The sequence below is a fragment of the Ixodes scapularis genome, unplaced genomic scaffold (genome assembly GCF_016920785.2).
Source record: "Ixodes scapularis isolate PalLabHiFi unplaced genomic scaffold, ASM1692078v2 PGA_scaffold4__175_contigs__length_147842914, whole genome shotgun sequence".
In the NCBI taxonomy this organism is placed as follows: domain Eukaryota; kingdom Metazoa; phylum Arthropoda; class Arachnida; order Ixodida; family Ixodidae; genus Ixodes; species Ixodes scapularis.
In genome coordinates, this window is record NW_024609879.1 from 137459942 (window position 1) to 137480760 (window position 20819).

Sequence of the window (20819 nt, forward strand, 5' to 3'; positions counted from 1 at the left end):
CAGTCGGCGGCCTGTCACCCACAGAGAACTAACTTTGCCGTTTTTTGGCAGGTGAGAGTCTTGTTTTCATAGCCATAATTTCCTAGTTTTTTTGTTTCTGTGTACGCCGCCGACTGCAACAAATGTGACTTGAATTATATTTCTTTTTGGTGTATTGAAAGCTTCTTCTTGTGAAATCTGTTATTGGGAACTGAATTTTTGTCTGTGCCTGAAAGTATTTTTGTCTAAGTCATGGCTAATGCAAACACCACAGATTGCATTGTATGTTTTACGTCTGTACCAACTGACGGGGCTTTTATGAAAGGCTGCTCTTGTAATCACGTATATCATCTTGATGCCTGCTCCGGCATTTCGGACAGAACTTTCAGATCAATGGGAACCGGGAAACGCGAAAAATGTGTCTGACGCACGTGCCGATTGCGTGAAAGCAGATTAGGCGTCAGCGAGGAGGCTGCGTCAGCATCGCATGAAGATACCGTGTCCGCGCAACTTGCCGCAATAAGCCAAAAACTTGAGCTTCTTCACACTTTGAAAGCAAACGTGGACCGGCTCTGTGACCTCCCGGCAAAAGTAGACGACCTTTTGTTATTGAAGCCATCTGTTGATGCAATGAAGGTAACGATCTCGAGTCTTCAAGATTCTGTTCGCAAATGTGAATCCATGATGAAGCTTGTTCAGCAGAACGATCAAGAAGTAAAACTACTGCGATCAGAAGTTGGAGCGCTACAAGCCACAGTGTCCAATCAAACTTCTATGATCGAACAACTACAGACAAACCTAAACTCCACTGAACAATACAGTAGGAGGTGCAACATGGAAATTCATGGCATTCCTATCACAGATGACGAAGATGTGAAGGTAGTTATCGAAGACCTTGCCGAGAAACTGAACATCGGTAGACACCATCCTGCCGAAGTGGTGGCTTGCCACCGCCTGCGCTCGAGGCGCGAGGGGGCGGCCCCCATTTTGGTTCAGTTCTACTCGACGTCTGTAAAAGAAAAGTGGATGAGTGCTCGGAAGAAGTTGGCCACGCTTCCTCGGTCCGTAAGCCAACAAAAAGTATATTTCAATGACAACCTTACACGAGCAAACAAGGACCTCTTCTGGCAGGCGAGAACTAAGGGCAGGGAAAAAGCTTACAAATTCGTTTGGGTGAAAAATGCCACAATCTTCGCGAAAAAGGACGAAAACGCATTAGTGGTGAGGATCGCTAGCGCTAGAGACTTAGAAAAAATGGTGTAGAAATGGAAGACACAATACTGAGCGCTGATTTTCCTTCGTTTCTTGACTCCTTTCCACCTAGTGCTAGCGCACTTACCGTTTTACATATAAATATCAGAAGTATTAGGAAGTACTGGGATGAGTTTCAACTAGTTGTGCATGCACTTGAAAATACTGTCGACGTTTTTGTCTTAACAGAAATAAACGTTTGGGACGTTGGAATTTCGCGCGGTCAGTTTTCTTTTCCCGAATTTGAGGCGTTCTTTCTGACGCGTAGTGCATCTAGGGGAGGAGGGATAGCTGTGTATGTTAAAAAATCTTGGTTAGCAGTGGAGTCGGGGGTATCGTTTAACTATGCAGAGTGTCTATCTTTGAAACTCAGTAAAGGTGATTTTGTTATTTCCTTTTTGGCATTTTATCGACCCCCATCGGAAAATGTTTCTAACTATTTAGATGAACTGAACATGACTCTAGGAAACATGGTGCCTACAGGTAAGTTGTGTCTTGTAGGGGATCTGAACATTGATATCTTGAAGCCATCGATATCTGTTGTCTGCAATTACTTAAATATTCTTGCAAATCATGGTATTGAAAACCTTATTAACATCCCTACCAGAGAAGAATATATGTCTGGCAACCTCGTTATATCATGCATTGATCATATTAACATTAGAAATTCAGGGGTACCTGTAGACTCCGCCGTTATCGCACAGAAATTAGCGGACCATTATTTCGTGGCCTGTCGAATTAATTTCGCTGTCGCTCCTGAGAAGGTAGAACAACCCAAACAAGTAAACATTGTCGATTCACGTCGTCTTGACAGTCTAATTTCCACTTATGACTGGAATGCCTTAATCGAGAACAATGATTATCATGGTGCCTACTTAAATCTTTGTGAAATTCTTTTGAACTTTAGAGATCAAAGCACAAAACATGTTACGATAAGAAAAAGGCGGAAAAATCATCCTTGGCTAACGTCAAATGTTCTTTCTGCAATCAAAGAAAAAGATACTTTATGGGCACGATGTCGCCGTTTCCCTGAAAACCAAGAGCTAAGGTTACAGTACCAAAGCCTTAGAAATCGTGTAAATGCCCTTGTACGTTCTAAGAAGCGCCAACACTTTAATGAAACGTTTTTCCGCTCCCGACATGACGTCGCAAAAACCTGGTCCCTGGTTAACGAAGTGAAGGGATGCTCGTCTAAATCGTCGATCGATGACACGATTAAAAAAAACTTTGGCGCACATGTGTCATCTATAACTGATAAATTTAATCGCTTCTTTGCTTCAGTCTCGGGTGTAGCGCGCGACGAAACCGTGACCCCGACTAATCTAGAGTGTCCTTCTTTACATTCTGCATTTTTACCGAACCTGACAATCGAAGAGTTACGCTTGATTTTGTTTAGCTTTAAACCCAATAAGGCGCCCGGCTCAGATAATATTCGTCTCAGCGACTTACGACGTAATTTTGAAGCGCTGAGCACAGTTTTGCTATACATCATAAACGGGGTTATAAATTCTAGTATCATTCCCGGTGGCCTGAAAAGTGCCATTGTTCGGCCCCTTTACAAAGGTGGTGCACGTGATAGCGTTGAAAGTTATAGGCCTATCTCGATTTTACCATGTTTAGCATTAGTACTAGAAAAGCATATTTTCAGAACAATGACCGCGTTTCTTGGAAAGTTTAATATGCTATCGCCGTGTCAGTACGGCTTTGTTGCTGGACGTGGAACAGATTCTTTACTCGAAGAACTCGTGGACACTTTGCATGGAACTTTTGAAAATAACAAATATGCCTGTGCCCTCTTTCTTGATGTCTCAAAGGCATTCGACTCCATTAGCCAAAAGATACTAATGAAAAAAATATTCGACTATGGTTTCAGGGGACCATTTTTTTCTTTACTCAAAGACTTTTTAACGAACCGCACACAGCAAGTTTCCGTGTGTGATAGCCGGAGTGCCAAAGTGCTTTTGAAAGCTGGTGTACCGCAGGGCTCTGTTTTAGCCCCCCTTTTGTTTAATTTATATGTCAATGACCTTTCTAAAACTATATCCGGGTGCGAAATATATCAGTACGCTGATGATGCGCTGCTAGTATCTAGACACTTAAATCTGAGCAGTGCGACTGTATCATTGCAAGAGAATTCGACCAAAGTTATGGACTGGTTCGAAGCAAATCTTATTAAAATAAATGTTCAGAAAACAAAAATTATGTGTTTCAGTAGTCCGTCGAAACGCAAAAGCCTTGATATTCCTTTTATATTGCACTCGTCGAAATGTACTCACTGCTCCTGTATTTCTCTTGAATATGTAAACACAACAAAGTACTTAGGCATTTTCTTTGATAGCGATTTATCGTGGAATTCACACCTCAGCTACATAGCCAAAAAGTTAAGGAGTGTATCTTGTATGTTATATACTACAAAAACGTTTTTACCGCTGTCTGTCCGAAAAATGATAGTCAATGCCTTAGCCTACGGCCTGTTACGTTACGGAATTACTATTTATGCGAATTGTTCCATGCTCTGGTATCACAAAATAGATAGCATCTTAAAAAGTCTTTTAAAAAGCGTAGCGTACACCTCTTTTGATCTGCCAAGTGAAGAGTTGTTTTCTTCGTTGTGTCTCCCGCGTTTTTCAGCACTTTATAAAAGATGTGTAATTGACAAACACTATTGGCACAGCCCTTTCAAAACGCCCCGTGTCCTGCAGCGCAACTTAAGAGAAAGTGAACGATTTTTCATTCCTCGTGTATACACAAAGTATGGAAAACGTATGCGCTCTTTCTATGTCCCTGAACTTTTCAATACATTGTCAGAGTCCTTCTTGGAACTCAGGTCAAAGCGTCAGTTGAAAAAACAACTAAAAACAATTCGCTAAATATCCTGCTTCTGAACATGTCCTTTTTGTGCATCTCGTGTTTTTTTTCTTTTTTTTTGTTTTCACACTTCCCAGTTCTTGAATAGAAGATTTTTTGTGGTCAAAGAGTGTATTCCGTGGCCATCCGTTCTTAATCCCCTTTAGTGTATTTATTGTGGTGTATGATTACATGTCAGTAATTTTTTAAGAGTTATTTATGCATAGTCTTGGAATTGTTTTTTTTAAGTGTTTTGTTTGTTTTTTGTAATCAAGCGTCAGAATTTGATTTTCTTCACGCCGCTGCTGGGTCCAGTCCCACAAGCCTCTTTTGGCTTTCGACGGACCCGCATTCTTGTATGTTGTTATGAAATACGTGAAATAAAAAATTTATTATTATTATTTATTATTATTATTATGAATAAATATTATTATTATTATTATATCTTGTGTAATTTTCTTCTCTTCTTTTATTTTTACATACTGTGTGAATATACGAGCTCGCCCTTTGATTCTTCTCTTGCTGGATCTGGTCCCACGATCCCTTGCCGGCTTCGACCAGGTCCGAAGCTGAACTTGGTAATTCTTCTCTCATAAATAAATATTAATATTATTATTATTTCTTGTGTAATTTTCTTCTCTTCTTTTATTTTTACATACTGTGTGACAATATGCGAGCTCGCCCTTTGATTCTTCTCTTGCTGGATCTGGTCCTACAATCCCTTGCCGGCTTGAACCAGGTCCGAAGCTGAACTTGGTAATTCTTCTCTCATGAATAAATATTATTATTATTATTATTTCCTGTGTAATTTTCTTCTCTTCTTTTATTTTTACATACTGTGTGACAATATGCGAGCTCGCCCTTTGATTCTTCTCTTGCTGGATCTGGTCCCACAAGCCCTTGCCGGCTTTGACCAGGTCCAAAGCTCAACTTTGTAATTCTTCTCTCATGAATAAATATTATTATTATTATTATTTCTTGTGTAATTTTCTTCTCTTTTATTTTTACATACTGTGTGACAATATGCGAGCTCGCCCTTTGATTCTTCTCTTGCTGGATCTGGTCCCACAATCCCTTGCCGGCTTTGACCAGGTCCGAAGCTGAACTTGGTAATTCTTCTCTCATAAATAAATATTATTATTATTATTATTTCTTGTGTAATTTTCTTCTCTTCTTTTATTTTTACATACTGTGTGACAATATGCGAGCTCGCCCTTTGATTCTTCTCTTGCTGGATCTGGTCCCACAAGCCCTTGCCGGCTTTGACCAGGTCCAAAGCTGAACTTTGTAATTCTTCTCTCATGAATAAATATTATTATTATTATTATTTCTTGTGTAATTTTCTTCTCTTCTTTTATTTTTACATACTGTGTGACAATATGCGAGCTCGCCCTTTGATTCTTCTCTTGCTGGATCTGGTCCCACAATCCCTTGCCGGCTTTGACCAGGTCCGAAGCTGAACTTGGTAATTCTTCTCTCATAAATAAATAATATTATTATTATTATTTCTTGTGTAATTTTCTTCTCTTCTTTTATTTTTACATACTGTGTGACAATATGCGAGCTCGCCCTTTGATTCTTCTCTTGCTGGATCTGGTCCCACAATCCCTTGCCGGCTTTGACCAGGGCCGAAGCTGAACTTGGTAATTCTTCTCTCACGAATAAATATTATTATTATTATTATTTCTTGTGTAATTTTCTTCTCTTCTTTTATTTTTACATACTGTGTGACAATATGCGAGCTCGCCCTTTGATTCTTCCCTTGCTGGATCTGGTCCCACAATCCCTTGCCGGCTTTGACCAGGTCCGAAGCTGAACTTGGTAATTCTTCTCTCATGAATAAATATTATTATTATTATTATTCCTTGTGTAATTTTCTTCTCTTCTTTTATTTTTACATACTGTGTGACAATATGCGAGCTCGCCCTTTGATTCTTCTCTTTGTGGATCTGGTCCCACAAGCCCTTGCAGGCTTTGACCAGGTCCAAAGCTCAACTTTGTAATTCTTCTCTCATGAATAAATATTATTATTATTATTATTTCTTGTGTAATTTTCTTCTCTTCTTTTATTTTTACATACTGTGTGACAATATGCGAGCTCGCCCTTTGATTCTTCTCTTGATGGATCTGGTCCCACAATCCCTTGCCGGCTTTGACCAGGTCCGAAGCTGAACTTGGTAATTCTTCTCTCACGAATAAATATTATTATTATTATTATTTCTTGTGTAATTTTCTTCTCTTTTATTTTTACATACTCTGTGACAATATGCGAGCTCGCCCTTTGATTCTTCTCTTGCTGGATCTGGTCCCACAATCCCTTGCCGGCTTTGACCAGGTCCGAAGCTGAACTTGGTAATTCTTCTCTCACGAATAAATATTATTATTATTATTATTTCTTGTGTAATTTTCTTCTCTTCTATTATTTTTACATCCTGTGTGACAATATGCGAGCTCGCCCTTTGATTCTTCTCTTGCTAAGTCTGGTCCCACAATCCCTTGCCGGCTTGAACCAGGTCCGAAGCTGAACTTTGTAATTCTTCTCTCATGAATAAATATTATTATTATTATTATTTCTTGTGTAATTTTCTTCTCTTCTTTTATTTTTACATACTGTGTGACAATATGCGAGCTCGCCCTTTGATTCTTCTCTTGCTGGATCTGGTCCTACAATCCCTTGCCGGCTTGAACCAGGTCCGAAGCTGAACTTGGTAATTCTTCTCTCATGAATAAATATTATTATTATTATTATTTCTTGTGTAATTTTCTTCTCTTCTTTTATTTTTACATACTGTGTGACAATATGCGAGCTCGCCCTTTGATTCTTCTCTTGCTGGATCTGGTCCCACAAGCCCTTGCCGGCTTTGACCAGGTCCAAAGCTGAACTTTGTAATTCTTCTCTCATGAATAAATATTATTATTATTATTATTTCTTGTGTAATTTTGCTTCTCTTCTTTTATTTTTACATACTGTGTGACAATATGCGAGCTCGCCCTTTGATTCTTCTCTTGCTGGATCTGGTCCCACAATCCCTGCCGGCTTTGACCAGGTCCGAAGCTGAACTTGGTAATTCTTCTCTCATGAATAAATATTATTATTATTATTATTTCTTGTGTAATTTCTTCTCTTTTATTTTTACATCCTGTGTGACAATATGCGAGCTCGCCCTTTGATTCTTCTCTTGCTGGATCTGGTCCCACAATCCCTTGCCGGGTTGAACCAGGTCCGAAGCTGAACTTGGTAATTCTTCTCTCATAAATAACTATTATTATTATAATTATTTCTTGTGCAATTTTCTTCTCTTCTTTTATTTTTACATACTGTGTGACAATATGCGAGCTCGCCCTTTGATTCTTCCCTTGCTGGATCTGGTCCCACAATCCCTTGCCGGCTTTGACCAGGTCCGAAGCTGAACTTGGTAATTCTTCTCTCATGAATAAATATTATTATTATTATTATTCCTTGTGTAATTTTCTTCTCTTCTTTTATTTTTACATACTGTGTGACAATATGCGAGCTCGCCCTTTGATTCTTCTCGTTGCGGATCTGGTCCCACAAGCCCTTGCTGGCTTTGACCAGGTCCAAAGCTCAACTTTGTAATTCTTCTCTCATGAATAAATATTATTATTATTATTATTTCTTGTGTAATTTTCTTCTCTTCTTTTATTTTTACATACTGTGTGACAATATGCGAGCTCGCCCTTTGATTCTTCTCTTGCTGGATCTGGTCCCACAATCCCTTGCCGGCTTTGACCAGGTCCGAAGCTGAACTTGGTAATTCTTCTCTCATAAATAAATAATATTATTATTATTATTTCTTGTGTAATTTTCTTCTCTTCTTTTATTTTTACATACTGTGTGACAATATGCGAGCTCGCCCTTTGATTCTTCTCTTGCTGGATCTGGTCCCACAATCCCTTGCCGGCTTTGACCAGGGCCGAAGCTGAACTTGGTAATTCTTCTCTCACGAATAAATATTATTATTATTATTATTTCTTGTGTAATTTTCTTCTCTTCTTTTATTTTTACATACTCTGTGACAATATGCGAGCTCGCCCTTTGATTCTTCTCTTGCTGGATCTGGTCCCACAATCCCTTGCCGGCTTTGACCAGGTCCGAAGCTGAACTTGGTAATTCTTCTCTCACGAATAAATATTATTATTATTATTATTTCTTGTGTAATTTTCTTCTCTTCTTTTATTTTTACATCCTGTGTGACAATATGCGAGCTCGCCCTTTGATTCTTCTCTTGCTAAGTCTGGTCCCACAATCCCTTGCCGGCTTGAACCAGGTCCGAAGCTGAACTTTGTAATTCTTCTCTCATGAATAAATATTATTATTATTATTATTTCTTGTGTAATTTTCTTCACTTCTTTTATTTTTACATGCTGTGTGACAATATGCGAGCTCGCCCTTTGATTCTTCTCTTGCTGGATCTGGTCCTACAATCCCTTGCCGGCTTGAACCAGGTCCGAAGCTGAACTTGGTAATTCTTCTCTCATGAATAAATATTATTAATATTATTATTATTTCTTGTGTAATTTTCTTCTCTTCTTTTATTTTTACATACTGTGTGACAATATGCGAGCTCGCCCTTTGATTCTTCTCTTGCTGGATCTGGTCCCACAAGCCCTTGCCGGCTTTGACCAGGTCCAAAGCTGAACTTTGTAATTCTTCTCTCATTAATAAATATTATTATTATTATTATTCAGTTTCTGACATTCAGTCAGTTCTTTTGACACGTGTGTATGAAATCAAAGACCTTGGAGTTGTATTTGATAGTACATTACGCTTTTCGAGTCATGTTGACCATATTGTGAGCTCAGCTTTACGTACGCTTGGTATCACGTGCCGCATTACTAAAGAGTTTAATAACCCTAGTACTTTTGTGACACTGTACAGTGCTTTATGTCGACCACACGTCGAGTATGCCTCTGTTGTATGGAATGGAATCTGCGCGACAACCTCGGCTAGAATCGAACGTGTTCAGAATAAGTTCTTATGTATCTACAGACATCGTTTCTCGTCGCGCAATGCGTCCACCTCAAACGATGATCCAGCAGTCCCAGTCCAACATAGCTTGGCATTGCCCACCCTGCGACGTAGGAGAGAACATGCCGACATCCTATTTCTGTACAAACTTATTCATGGCATCACTGACTGCGCATCATTGATATCAAATGTGCGTTTGAAAATTCCCGTAAAAACTACAAGGCAAAATGCATCCTTCTACAATGCTCCCGTAACTAATCTTCACGACCCCGTGTCGAGAATTGGGCACACCTACAATTCCTCTTTTACAGACTCTATTGATATATTTAACAATAACACACCGGAGTTCATCAGAGCGCTAAAGTTCCTCACCTAAATTTGGCTTCCCATTTTTTGCACCTGATTAAGTTGCTCAGAACCAATTTTTATACTCTCGCTTTCCTTTCCTCTCGCTATCGTGGTGGTATAGCGTAGCGAGTTTATGTGACATATGTGACCTTTTTTAAGTGTTTTATTGCTTACTGTTTGTTTGTTGTGTGTAGTGTTGTTTTTCATGTTTCCTGAGTGCACCTGTACTAAGACCGCAAGGTTGTTCCTGGGCACTTCAATAAAAACATTGATTGATTGATTGATTGATTGATTGATTTCTTGTGTAATTTTCTTCTCTTTTATTTTTACATACTGTGTGACAATATGCGAGCTCGCCCTTTGATTCTTCTCTTGCTGGATCTGGTCCCACAATCCCTTGCCGGCTTTGACCAGGTCCGAAGCTGAACTTGGTAATTCTTCTCTCATGAATAAATATTATTATTATTATTATTTCTTGTGTAATTTTCTTCTCTTTTATTTTTACATCCGTGTGACAATATGCGAGCTCGCCCTTTGATTCTTCTCTTGCTGGATCTGGTCCCACAATCCCTTGCCGGGTTGAACCAGGTCCGAAGCTGAACTTGGTAATTCTTCTCTCATAAATAATTATTATTATTATAATTATTTCTTGTGCAATTTTCTTCTCTTCTTTTATTTTTACATACTGTGTGACAATATGCGAGCTCGCCCTTTGATTCTTCCCTTGCTGGATCTGGTCCCACAGTCCCTTGCCGGCTTTGACCAGGTCCGAAGCTGAACTTGGTAATTCTTCTCTCATGAATAAATATTATTATTATTATTATTCCTTGTGTAATTTTCTTCTCTTCTTTTATTTTTACATACTGTGTGACAATATGCGAGCTCGCCCTTTGATTCTTCTCTTTGTGGATCTGGTCCCACAAGCCCTTGCCGGCTTTGACCAGGTCCAAAGCTCAACTTTGTAATTCTTCTCTCACGAATAAATATTATTATTATTATTATTTCTTGTGTAATTTTCTTCTCTTCTTTTATTTTTACATACTCTGTGACAATATGCGAGCTCGCCCTTTGATTCTTCTCTTGCTGGATCTGGTCCCACAATCCCTTGCCGGCTTTGACCAGGTCCGAAGCTGAACTTGGTAATTCTTCTCTCACGGATAAATATTATTATTATTATTATTTCTTGTGTAATTTTCTTCTCTTCTTTTATTTTTACATCCTGTGTGACAATATGCGAGCTCGCCCTTTGATTCTTCTCTTGCTAAGTCTGGTCCCACAATCCCTTGCCGGCTTGAACCAGGTCCGAAGCTGAACTTTGTAATTCTTCTCTCATGAATAAATATTATTATTATTATTATTTCTTGTGTAATTTTCTTCACTTCTTTTATTTTTACATGCTGTGTGACAATATGCGAGCTCGCCCTTGGATTCTTCTCTTGCTGGATCTGGTCCTACAATCCCTTGCCGGCTTGAACCAGGTCCGAAGCTGAACTTGGTAATTCTTCTCTCATGAATAAATATTATTATTATTATTATTTCTTGTGTAATTTTCTTCTCTTTTATTTTTACATACTGTGTGACAATATGCGAGCTCGCCCTTTGATTCTTCTCTTGCTGGATCTGGTCCCACAAGCCCTTGCCGGCTTTGACCAGGTCCAAAGCTGAACTTTGTAATTCTTCTCTCATGAATAAATATTATTATTATTATTATTTCTTGTGTAATTTTCTTCTCTTTTATTTTTACATACTGTGTGACAATATGCGAGCTCGCCCTTTGATTCTTCTCTTGCTGGATCTGGTCCCACAATCCCTTGCCGGCTTTGACCAGGTCCGAAGCTGAACTTGGTAATTCTTCTCTCATGAATAAATATTATTATTATTATTATTTCTTTGTAATTTTCTTCTTCTTTTATTTTTACATCCTGTGTGACAATATGCGAGCTCGCCCTTTGATTCTTCTCTTGCTGGATCTGGTCCCACAATCCCTTGCCGGCTTGAACCAGGTCCGAAGCTGAACTTGGTAATTCTTCTCTCATAAATAACTATTATTATTATAATTATTTCTTGTGCAATTTTCTTCTCTTCTTTTATTTTTACATACTGTGTGACAATATGCGAGCTCGCCCTTTGATTCTTCCCTTGCTGGATCTGGTCCCACAATCCCTTGCCGGCTTTGACCAGGTCCGAAGCTGAACTTGGTAATTCTTCTCTCATGAATAAATATTATTATTATTATTATTTCTTGTGTAACTTTCTTCTCTTCTTTTATTTTTACATACTGTGTGACAATATGCGAGCTCGCCCTTTGATTCTTCTCTTGCTGGATCTAGTCCCACAAGCCCTTGCCGGCTTTGACCAGGTCCGAAGGTGAACTTGGTAATTCTTCTCTCATGAATAAATATTATTATTATTATTATTTCTTGTGTAACTTTCTTCTCTTCTTTTATTTTTACATACTGTGTGACAATATGCGAGCTCGCCCTTTGATTCTTCTCTTGCTGGATCTGGTCCCACAAGCCCTTGCCGGCTTTGACCAGGTCCAAAGCTGAACTTGGTAATTCTTCTCTCATGAATAAATATTATTATTATTATTATTTCTTGTGTAATTTTCTTCTCTTCTTTTATTTTTACATACTGTGTGACAATATGCGAGCTCGCCCTTTGATTCTTCTCTTGCTGGATCTGGTCCTACAAGCCCTTGCCGGCTTTGACCAGGTCCGAAGCTGAACTTGGTAAGTCTTCTCTCATGAATAAATATTATTATTATTATTATTTCTTGTGTAATTTTCTTCTCTCCTTTTATTTTTACATACTGTGTGACAATATGCGAGCTCGCCCTTTGATTCTTCTCTTGCTGGATCTGGTCCCAAAAGCCCTTGCCGGCTTTGACCAGGTCCGAAGCTGAACTTGGTAATTCTTCTCTCACGTATAAATATTATTATTATTATTATTTCTTGTGTAATTTTCTTCTCTTCTTTTATTTTTACATACTGTGTGACAATATGCGAGCTCGCCCTTTGATTCTTCCCTTGCTGGATCTGGTCCCACAAGCCCTTGCCGGCTTTGACCAGGTGCGAAGCCGAACTTGGTAATTCTTCTCTTATGAATAAATAAATATTAGTTTTAGTAGTAGTAGTAATAGCCGTAGTAGTAATAATAGTAGTAGTAGAAGTAATAATAGTAGTAGTAGTAGTAGTATTTATTATTAAATACATGTAGCTAGCAAGTCGGTCTCCCTAATGAAAACCTTTTCTGTAGAAATTGAGCGTGGAGGAGTCTAAAAAAAATCAACTAATCGTTTGTCTTCGACCTCTTATTAAGTACAAAATCAGCGGAAATTCATCAACCGTTTATGTCTATTTTTTTTTGCTCAAGAAATAACGTGCTAGTGGAGTTAAGACATTTGCTACTTGAAGAACCGGATGTTGAGCATTTTATTCGAATCCCTTTAAGGACCCTCGTTTCAGGGCATTACATAAAGAAGGGGGCGGGGGTGAAATCGACACGTGTGACTGATAATGTTGGATGGTCGCGGAGTCTGTAAGTTTTCGGATTTCCAAAATTACAATGCAGCCGAATGCGTAGCACTGCGGCATCTTCGAAACCTGTGAATCTGAAAGACGGAACAAAACACATACATGGGGCCCTTAAATTTATGCAAACGATACTCGAACAAGAATTTATTTTCGACCCCTGTCATGGAGGTCTGAAGACGCCGGAATGGAATGTCACCTATTTTACACGAATATATTCCCCCTTTACAGGCATAGTTAGTACACTATTTTACACAAATACAAGACCTTTCGTTGTGCCCGAGAGATCTTCCCGAAACAAACAATCAGCAAAATTCACGAAATATCAAACCCTTGAAAGTACAGTCGCTTCCTATAATAAAAAAAAAAAAGTTTCACCACTCCAAAAGTCAAAGAAACAAAATATATATACGACGACATTTTTGAAAAGTTGCAGTGAAAGGCCATTAATCTTTTACGCTGCTCTTTTTTTTTTTCTTCTTGGCCTTCGCATTCAAAAGGGCGGCCACAAAATTCTGTGCCAACTTGAACCGTTCGAGTGTGACGTGCCAACCTGCGTCACACTCGAACGAACCGCAGAAGGCACTAAACGCCCGCTTAGCCAATCAGGGAGCTTATAGGTGTCACGGGGATTTATACTCCGGACACATGTTATGCTGAACCGTAGGGGCACGTGACATGCGCCCAGTGCCCCATTGGCTTGAAAAGTGGCGCTTGCGAAGAAGTTCCGGAAGAAGCGGATACGGTTCTGCTAGTTAAGATACTGTTTGAGCTGTCGATCCGGGCTGGTACGGACTCGGCGACACAGGGGATGAGCCACGAAAACGAACCGGCTTAGATGGAGAGGGCGATATGCTAGATGCAGAATGATTCACTCCAATACACGAGTTCAATTAATGTTCTGTTCATTTCATCTTACGAACGACCGCAGCGGATCCCACGAGCTATCGGAGCGCATCCTAAAGTGTGTGAGTGTCACTTGACTTTAGAGAGAGGAACGCGCAGAGGGCGCAACACGTGCTAAGTAACCAGAGCTGGAGGGGCTAGGATGGCTCGTAGTGTTCGCTCTGCTAGTCGGATGTAGGTTCAAACGGAGGATAGTTAGATAGATGCGTAGTAGCAACTTCCATTGCGCTGTCTGCTCGGATCAGGTGGTATTTCGTCCTCCAAACCGGGGGGGAACAGCAAACACTTTACCGAAAGCGTTATTCAATCGATGCACTGTTCGTTCCTCGTAAACTTCGGATGTCTGATGCAGCATTTCTTTTTATGGGCCAAGCTTCTCGGAACAACCTAAAACAAGGAGACTGAGCATGAGTAGAATCTTCGGCGTTGCCTAAAGCGCGAGCAGATAGTAAGTAGTCCCTCTTTGTCTTGTGGAGTGTTGTCATTCGAGAACTCCAGTTTAAAATGGGAGTAAAATCAGGTGATATTGTTTTTATTCTCTGTTCTTTAGCGGTCGGAGTAAAATGGCGGTTTCTGCTTAATTTTTTTATCATATCCGGGAGTGACTGCAATAGGTATTAAAGTTTAGTCAGCATTTTTCTTTAAAAAATCCAAACAGCAAAAGTGTCAATAGTTTATAAATCTGGAGAAAAAATATTTTTTAAATTTTTTGAAAACTTTGAAAATAAAATTTTACTGGTAGGAATTTTTATCGACTTTTCGAAAGCTTTTGATCGGTTAAATTATGACGCACTAATGAGTAAACTTTACAATCATGGCATTCGTGGAAATGAGGCGGCGTTAATAAGAAGTTATTTGAGCTTTCGTTTTCAGAGCATTCACGCCAATGGCCACTTTTCTGATCTAAAACAGCTACAGCCATGTGTACTACAAGGAAGTGTGTTGGAAACCATTTTATTCAACCTGTATATTAACGACATCATAAATATTTCACGTAATGCGCAGATAATAAAAAAGTGCGGACGGTACGAGCGTATTTTTTCAAGGAACGTATGTACATAAATATTATTTCATCAACGTGCTTAGTTCGTTGGCACTTTTAAATTCGTTAAAATCAATGGCAATAAAAAAAAGCCGTTTTATTGCGCCCTAAAAGTTCTTTCTGTAAAAATCCGTACACCAGTTAAGTTAGATACATTTACCATACAAGTTGTTCCTACGGTAAAAATACTAGGTGTGTTCTTTAATGCATACATGAGTTGGAACGGACACAAGGCCGGTCTAACTTACTATTTTATGGTCTGGAGGATAAGGAATCAGAAACTTAGGCTGAGTCAGACCAGATTGCCTGAACTATGTGTGCCGGAAACCTTGGCATTGTGCTAGACGACTTCGCCGTAGACAGAGCACATTGTCTAGGCCAATTCAACCCCAACAAATGTAGGCCCATCATTGCAAAGTTCTGCTTTTTCAAACATAAACAGGCCATTCTTTCTGCTGGTGTAAAACTGAAGGGTACTAACCTATCTGTTGGTGAAGATTTTCCGGTGAACATAGAACCGCTAGGAGGAAACTGCTCGCGTACGTGAAACCCAAAAACTGTCGATTTAAGCTTCGATATGATAAGCTCTACGTAGATAACACCTGTTTTGTTTATGATCACGCTAACCAATGTGTAACTGCCAAGGACGAATAGCAACCCAAGAGTAAAAAATATGTTTCTTCGCCCCTTCTGCGTCGTCATCTAAACGAACCGAAGATTCGTTCTACGCTTACTCTGTTCTATTTACGAACATAAGAAGTGTATTATCTAAACGCGATGCTTTGTATTCTCTAATCGACTCAACGCAAGCTGACATAGTTCTTTTAACCGAAACATGGCTCACCCCCGACATTCATGACTCTGAAGTTTTCCCCTCGTGTATGAATTTCAATTTGTATAGATGTGATAGAATTTGCAAACGGGGTGGGGGAGTACTGATAGCTGTGAACAACCGCCTGACGGTATAACGAGTGACTACTGCACCGGGCTTAGAAATGGTTTGGTTATACCTTTCATCACATTCTTTTCAAACAGTCATTGGCCTCTGCTACAGACCACCTGACAGTAATAATGCCTTTATACCTTTATTACAAGAGTATCTCAGTGATATATCCTTAAAATTTCCTAAAGCAACGCTTATACTTTTAGGTGATTTTAACTACCCCTCCATCGACTGGAATAAGTTAATAGCAAATGACAAGGAATCAAGATATTTCATCAATATGTGTTGGGATTTCAACTTTACACAACTGATTAGTAAGCCGACTCGAATCACTGATCACAGTAGCAACACACTTGATATTTGCTTATCTACGGATCCAAATGTGATCAACAACCTTTCACTGCTACCTGGGCCCAGTGACCACCTCGTTGCACATTTTAACTTTTCGTTTCCTATTCTGCGCAAATGTATTCTTCATAAAAAAAAAGGGATTACAACAAAGCCGGCTACAAGTCTATCAACGCTGAACTAGAGTCATTTTATGTGTTTTTCAGGGAGGCGTTCCATAGATACTCAATTGAGGAAAACTGGCTCCGTTTTAAAAATAGGTGATCATTCCTTGCGAATAAATACGTGCCTCTGGTGAACATCAAGGCAGATAGTCAGAACCCCTGGTATACTAAAGCAATCAAGCGACTAGCCAATAAAGAAAAAAAAGATTATTCATGCGTGCTAAACAGAAGCCCTTAAACAAAGAGATACAAAGTAAATATGAAAAATGCGAAAAATTATATAGATATGAAATTACAAAAGCCAAATCATAATTTTACGGTACTGACCTATTAAAAGTATTAACCGACAAACCCAAACAGTTCTGGAACGTAATCAATCCTAAGCCGTTCACCCCTCTCGCTCTCACCAATGACGAAGGTCTAGTTCTCTCCGACGACCAGTGTGCTGATTGCCTAAACAACTTTTTTTGTTCTGTGTTCGCTAACGAAAATCTTAACAACATTCCGCTACTTCCGGCCCTTATTCATCCGTCCATGGAAACCATTGCCATCGACTATTCTGGAGTTATCAACGCAATTGAAAATCTGAAACTTTCCTCGAGTTCTGGCGATGACCTCATCGACTCAAAAATATTAAAAAATACGAAGCATGCATCATCTCTGTTTTTAACCGTCATTTTTCGTGAATCCCTTTTGACAGGTATCGTCCCCCATGACTGGAAAATTATCCGCGTCTTTCCCATACATAAGTCTGGAAACCGAAATTCGCCCTTAAATTATTGTCCAATATCACTGACCAGCATTCCTTCAAAAATCTTGGAACATATCATATTTTCTAATGTTATGAGATATATCGAATCGAACGGCCTTCTTTCCGTAAACCAACACGGATTCAGGAAAGAATTGTCTTGCGAGACCCAACTCCTCGAATTTGTACATAACATTAATTCTAATTTGGAACATAAACAACAAACTGAGGCTATCTTTCTTGACTTTTCGAAGTACCACATAACCGCCTTATAATAAATAATAGAGTACCACATAACCGCCTTATAATGAAAATTTACCAATTAAAAATTGACCACTTCATTATTACTTGGATTTCTGAATTTCTTTCTGATCGCTATCAATATACCGTTGTTGATAACTCAGCATCAGCCAAAATGAGCGTAACATCTGGCGTTCTTCAAGGGAGCGTGCTCGGACCACTCCTTTTTTTTAATCTACATCAATGACCTCCCTCTTTGTGTTTCTTCGACCATCCGCCTTTTCGCAGACGACTGGGTAATCTACCGTATTATCTCGAGCACCAGCGACCACTCATCCCTGCAAGCTGACTTGTCATCCACTGCAAAATGGTGTGATAATTGGCAGATGTCACTAAACCAAGATAAATGCAAAGTACTCACCTTTTCTCGTCTTTTGTCCCCGTCTTCTTATAACTACAGCATTGACGATATTATACTCGGTTCATCCTCATTTACAAATATCTTGGTCTTCATATAACCAGGGATCTAACATGGACCACCCACGTCAATCACATTGTTGATAAGGCAAACAGCACACTCGGTTTTCTCCGGCGGAACATAAGACTCGCACCCCCTAAAGTAAAACAAATTGCATATCTAACATTAGTACGCCCAAAACTAGAATATGTTGCATCCATATGGTCTCCGAGGCAAACTTATCTGAAAGACGAACTAGAACGTGTCCAAAGAAGAGCATTACGATTTATTTATTCTGATTATTCTTTTCACACCAGTGTGTCTGAACTACGTAAACGAGCAAACTTCCCTGAACTCACTTTAAGGCGGAAAATATTTCGTTTGACACTGTTTTACAAGATTCACCACCATAACCCAACAATTAGAAATAAACTATTTCCTCCTCCCACTTATTTTTTTCCGAGATTAGATAACAGCTGTAAAATACAACCCATATATGCACCCACGACTTCTTACGCTAACTCCTTCATACCTTTTACAATTAATGAATGGAACGCTTTGCCTAACAGCATAGTCACAGCTCGCAATATAGATGTATTTAAAAAAGCGCTAGGCGAATTTTTAGAATCCACAATGAACTAGCACTTTTTAAACATAAGTGTATGAACTTTTTGTCATGTTTTGTTTTAATATTTTGTTGATTCTTTTTGTTTTGTTGTTCATGAGTGTATAGGCTTTATATGCTTTTCTTATTATCCTACAAATATGAGCTGCCCATCCCTTGTGTAATGCCCTGTTTTAGGGCCTTCAAGGTACTAATAAATAAATAAATAAATATAGAATAAGTTATCTCTAAATTATTAAAAACAACAGGTATTTTTGATAAACATCGTGTTTGTTTACCAGAAAGGGCCAAGAATTCTTTATATAACTGATTGTTTGCTTCACATTTAAAGTACTGATAGCTTGTATAGGGCAATACGACAAAATTAAACCTAGACAGATTATACATCAAACAAAAAAAGATCATATGTTTAGTAGCCAATGTGCCATATAATAGTAATGCCGATATTTTATTCTCCAACTTAAGGAAACACGTGTTTTTACTTATATACACATACATTAATTAAGAAATATAAAGATGGTATTTATTATAAGAAAAAATCATTCCTTCACCTAGCTTCGCTGGTTAAAAACTTTTCGTTTTTTCATACGCGTAGTTGAGAGCACGGGAAAGTGCCGCATCTCAGGACCAAATACGGATTTGAAATGCCCCAGTGCACTGCACCATCTACCATTAATTAACTCATTAAAACAATATTCACGTAGAAAATATGTCAAATAACCAAATTAGGCAATTGCTTTTTAACAAAAAATAAAATTTTAGAACTTCTGTTCTGTTCATGATATCAAAAGCTGTATCATGCTCTGCCCTTTTTTTTTTGCAAGGGCCGAATAATTTGCTTAAGTCTGTATGGAAGCCAGGGACCTGTCCAGCTACGCAATGTAGCTTTTTTCCCTGTCTTCTTCTCCAACTGGAGTGAATAAAGATGAATTCAAATTGAATTGAATATTAGCCTTTAAAACTTCCATCCGGGTAACTTTTCCTTGACAGTGCAGCACCAACTCGTTTGCGCCCTAAACTTTTGTATGTTCATTGTTTTGTTAATGACGCTAAATGTATGCTTGGTAATCTTAACCGTAATGTTTCTCTGGCCTTTTTATTGTAATTATTTCTTAATGAAACATTAGTGCTGTGAAATATTGAGTAGTCAGCCTCCATCTGAGATTTCGGTACGACCTACCTTACTAACTTACTTAAATTAACTCAGGGTAGAGCCGTGCGTTTTAATCGGGTTAATTATAATCTCACCGCTAGCGTAGCATCAATTAAAACACTTTATTTCTACCCAGTTTCTCACATAGCCCCGGCATTTCTACTTCTCTATTTGCTCGAGTAATATCCGCACTTCTTAACGGCCCTTGCTTGTACTTCTCTGTAGAACACGCACACAATCAATCATCTCCCTTTGCAAAACAAAAACAACAAAAAAACGCAGCTAATTCTAGGCGGCAAACAGTATTGCGCCAGTATTGGCGTCGGATCGGGGGACATCGGGCCAATATCATTCTGACACTGCCCATATTGGCGCTGGATCGTAACGATCGGGCCATTATTACTGTGATCTGGCCAATGTCGGCGGAACATCACTCGGGTCGGCCAACGCCACGCTGATATACAATATCCAGTGGCGCCGTTTTCCGGTAATTTGTCGGGTCTCAACCGGCTATATCGCCCGGTATTAGGGATTCTTGACCGTTTCTAAAACGATACTAGATCGGTCAATCGTGCCGCCCCATCGCGGCGGCCGCCGCTATTGCCACGGGCCGCGCTGAGGGTGCGCCGGGAAATCAGCGGCTGGAACTAGGTTTTTCGGTACAAACTAAAAAAAAACTTTTTTTAGTAACTTTTTTGACGTGTCAAAACCCCTTTAACCATTGTTATTTTCCACTGTTATTTTGCTTGTTATCTCACTTCTGCCATCAGTAATGCCTGTGGCACAGAGTGTTAGATAAAGGCACAAATTATTAAAATAAATAAACAAATTCGCCAGCAAACGTGAACCGCCTCATAAAAAGCGCCCCCCCCCCCCCCCCCCCCCCCCGCGGAGTACCGAAATGTTCCTGCTTTTGCAGCTCCCCAAGATCGGCTAAACCGATCGGGCTGAACAAAGTTACATAATTTAAATATGGGTCCGGTCTTCTTGTCCTGTTTGCACGCTTCAGACGTGAAGCTCTTGGTTATATTATCCGGAGCTTTGTATACTAAGTGAGTTAGAATATTATGCCCCCTTCCTCTGCTCTAGGAGATGAGGTCCTGGGATGTAGACTTCATAACCCCTCCCCCCCCCTCCCCCCCTTCCCTTCCCCCTCCTAATCCAGCGCTGACGGACGGAACACTTTTTGGGACTGGAGGCTCTGTTAATATCTAAACAAGCAATATTGGGCCAAAATATATATAT

General features: G+C 39.4%; 1 protein-coding gene across 1 annotated transcript in view; it reads left to right on the forward strand.

Annotated features, from left to right (window-relative positions):
* Positions 1-231: 231 nt before the first annotated feature.
* Positions 232-20819, forward strand: part of LOC121837866 — a 42027-nt gene continuing 21439 nt past the window's right edge. The window contains exons 1-2 of the mRNA XM_042293720.1: positions 232-272; positions 432-1040. Of these exons, the coding sequence (XP_042149654.1) occupies positions 232-272; positions 432-1040 (650 nt within the window). The remainder of the gene's footprint in view (positions 273-431; positions 1041-20819) is intronic.